A 3,136-nucleotide genomic window follows, 5' to 3' on the forward strand; every position below is an offset into this window, starting at 1 on the left:
GAGTGCCATCTTCCAGTTCTTTTATTTATTTTAGATACCTCATCTGCTTACAAACAATAATTTAAGGGGGTCCTATTTTAGATATCGGAGTCTAGAAAGGACACAAGGAAGTAACATCACAGTTTTCACAGGAGTACTATGTATCCAATCATCATATATCACTGAAAAAAGAAATGATTTTTTAAAAACTGATTAAGAAACATCTAGGGTAAATGTGAGCTTTGTTTCTTGAAGCTTTCTATCATGCACTTCAGAGCTTCTGCCTAAGAAGTTTCCTCAGTTTCAATACTGTAGTATAGTTACTGCATCCTGCAGTTTTAAAGAAACAGTACATCTATCCTCTGAGCTAAAATACTGTGTTTACTTGATTCCAAGACAAGGTTTTTCCCCCTTTCATCATGAGGAAAATAAAGACTCGCATTAGAATTGAGTATCAGCTGGGAGCTGAGGGAAGTGGCTGTGCAGGGAGCCTGGATGGGTTGGGGACAGCATCAGTGGCAGACAGATTCCTGCTTCCAGTGTCTGCTCCCTGCCCAGCTCCCCTCCCCCTTGTCTCCCTTGCTAACAGGGAGCCAGGTGGGGAAGGAAAAATCTGAGTGCTGCTGCTGTCTCCAGCCAGCTGGGCTCCTTGCACAGCAGGTCCCTACAGCTCTTAGCTGAAGTGGTCTAGCTAGCACTCAGTTGTCACAGGCACAGGAGAGCTCCAGAGCTGCTCCTGCCCCGTGCTATAGGGAGCAACTGTGCTGGGAGCCCAGCTCTGCACTGCATACAGCCTGCTCCCAGCCAGTGGGGGAGACAGGAGAAGGGGAGAGAGGAGTCAGCAAGGAAGGAGGAACCTGTGCACTGCCAAGCACGAGGCAGAAGCAGCTCAGGGCTCCCCTGCACCAGGATCAGTAGAGGGAGAGGGACAAGTGGTAGGGTTGCAGGCAGAGGGAATGTTAATGGTGCAGAAGCATGCACCAGGGGAGAATGAACAAGGTGTCTGCCTGGTCTCTGCTTTCCTGCCTGCCTGTCTCTGCCCTCCACCTCTGCTTTCCTACCACAACAGTGGAGAGGACAAATTTAAAATGACCCTCCTATAATCAGATTGTAGACAAATTTATAATTTAGAATCTAGAAACTGATTATTGGGGGGGGGGGCATCTTAAATATGCAGTTGTCTTAAATTTGAAGTTATCTTGGATTCAGCTAAATACGGTAAGTGGCTTGACCCTAGTCAGAGTAGTAGGGCAAGAAGTGGGGTTTGGCTCAGTGCATCAGCTGCCATGTAAGGACCATGCTTACTTATACACCAGTTTTTCTGTCCCTCAATGACAGGTGGGGCGAAAGTTTTCCCCCTCTTTTTTGTCCCTTAGAAATCCCTGTGGAAACACTGAAAGATTTTAAAATATGTTTTATTACTTAAAGGAATGGAGATTGACATGTATTGCTGTCAGCAGACCATGCATTCTTTTGCTACTCAACAGCGTGGACTATTGCAATAGCCAGAGCATGTCTATACTATTATTTAGATCTGCATCAAAAACCCATAACAGCAGCAGTCAGTCCTGAATCTGTGCTAATGATGTGATAAAATGAACCTGGGTATAACTTGATTGGAGTTGATGGGCTTGCATGTGGGCTGAAACTGGTCCACCATATTTCACTGCTGTTCCAAAGCAAATAGGATAAGATGCAGAATGATTTTGTGGGGGATGGTTATATATCCTTAGGGGTGATTATGAAAATCTAGATATATAGAATCCAATGTAGGTTGTCCTCAACAGATATTTGGACAGGTAAAAAACAATAATTTACCAGCCTATATGGGAAGTGCAGTTACTAGTCTAATGCTATTATGGTGCAACTGAAAAAAGAGATTAATCTAACATTTTATCTCTTTAAAAAAATATACTGAAGAATAGGAATATGCTCTTGATTTTTCCCCTCTTCAATTTAAGGTTGATTTCATTGTATGAGGAAAACCACAGCAAGGAACCAAGCTATTCAGGTATTATTTCATGTCATATTTTCAGACTCCTAATGTACATAATGTTTTTTTCATTTGCATTGTGTATGGGACTTGGGGGTCTTGGGGGTCTTGATTGGCCACAACATGAACATGAGCCACCAGTGTGATGCAGTGGCAGGCAAAGCTAACCAAACTCTGACATGCATCCCCCGATGAATCTCAAACAAAACCAGGGAAGTCATCCTCCCAATTTACTCGGCCCTGGTGAGATTGCAGCTGGAGTACTGCGTCCAGTATTGGGCACCCCCACTTCAGTAAGGATGTGGAGAAGCTTGAGAGAGTCCAGAGAAGAGCCAATCGTATGATCCAAGGCCTGGAGGAAAGGCTGAGGGACTTGGGACTCAGCCTTTCGAGGAGAGGCTGAGGCACTTGGGACTCTTCAGTCTGGAGAAGAGAAGGCTCAGGAGGACTTGGTGGCAGCCTACAACTTCATAAGAGGGATACATCAGGACCTGGGAAAACACCTGTTCACCAGAGCTAGGGAGTAAAAGGAAGGCCATAGGGAGTAAAAGGAAGGCCCAGGGAGGAATAGGACCCCTGGTAAATGGGCAGAAACAATTGGTGACGGACAGGGGGGACAAGGCTGAACTCCTCAACGAGTTCTTTGCCTCAGTGTTCCTAAGCAAGGGGTACAACAAGTCTCTCACTGGGGTTGTAGAGAGGCAGCAGCAAGGGCCCAGACTACCATGTGTAGACCCTGAGATGGTGCAGAGTCACTTGGAAGAACTGGATGCCTTTAAGTTGGCAGGCCCGGATGAGCTCCATCCGAGGGTGCTGAAGGCACTGGCCGACATCATTGCAGAGTCACTGGCGGGAATATTTGAACGCTCGTGGCACACGGGCAAAGTCCCGGAGGACTGGAAAAGGGCCAATGTGGTCCCCATTTTCAAGAAGGGGAGGAAGGAGGACCCGGGCAACTATAGGCCAGTCAGTCTCACCTCCATCCTTGGCAAAATCTTTGAAAAAATTATCAAGGCTCACATTTGCGAGAGCCCGGCAGGACAAATTATGCTGAGGGGAAACCAGCACAGGTTCGTGGCAGGAAGATCGTGCCCGACTAATCTAGAAAAGAGACTAATCTAGTCTCTTTTTATGACCAGGTTATGAAACGCCTGGACACAGGAG

The 3,136-nt window shown here is 46.4% G+C and overlaps 1 protein-coding gene across 8 annotated transcripts in view; it reads left to right on the forward strand.

Annotated features, from left to right (window-relative positions):
* The window catches only part of ICA1 (islet cell autoantigen 1), a 123,283-nt gene that overhangs the window by 99,245 nt on the left and 20,902 nt on the right, over positions 1 to 3,136 (forward strand). For all 8 annotated transcript variants that reach the window (XM_014523469.2, XM_014523471.2, XM_006031279.3 and 5 more), the window contains exon 10: positions 1,941 to 1,990. In XM_014523469.2, coding sequence (XP_014378955.1) covers positions 1,941 to 1,990 — 50 coding nt within the window. The remainder of the gene's footprint in view (positions 1 to 1,940; positions 1,991 to 3,136) is intronic.

Source organism: Alligator sinensis, unplaced genomic scaffold (genome assembly GCF_000455745.1).
Source record: "Alligator sinensis unplaced genomic scaffold, ASM45574v1 scaffold196_1, whole genome shotgun sequence".
NCBI lineage: Eukaryota > Metazoa > Chordata > Crocodylia > Alligatoridae > Alligator > Alligator sinensis.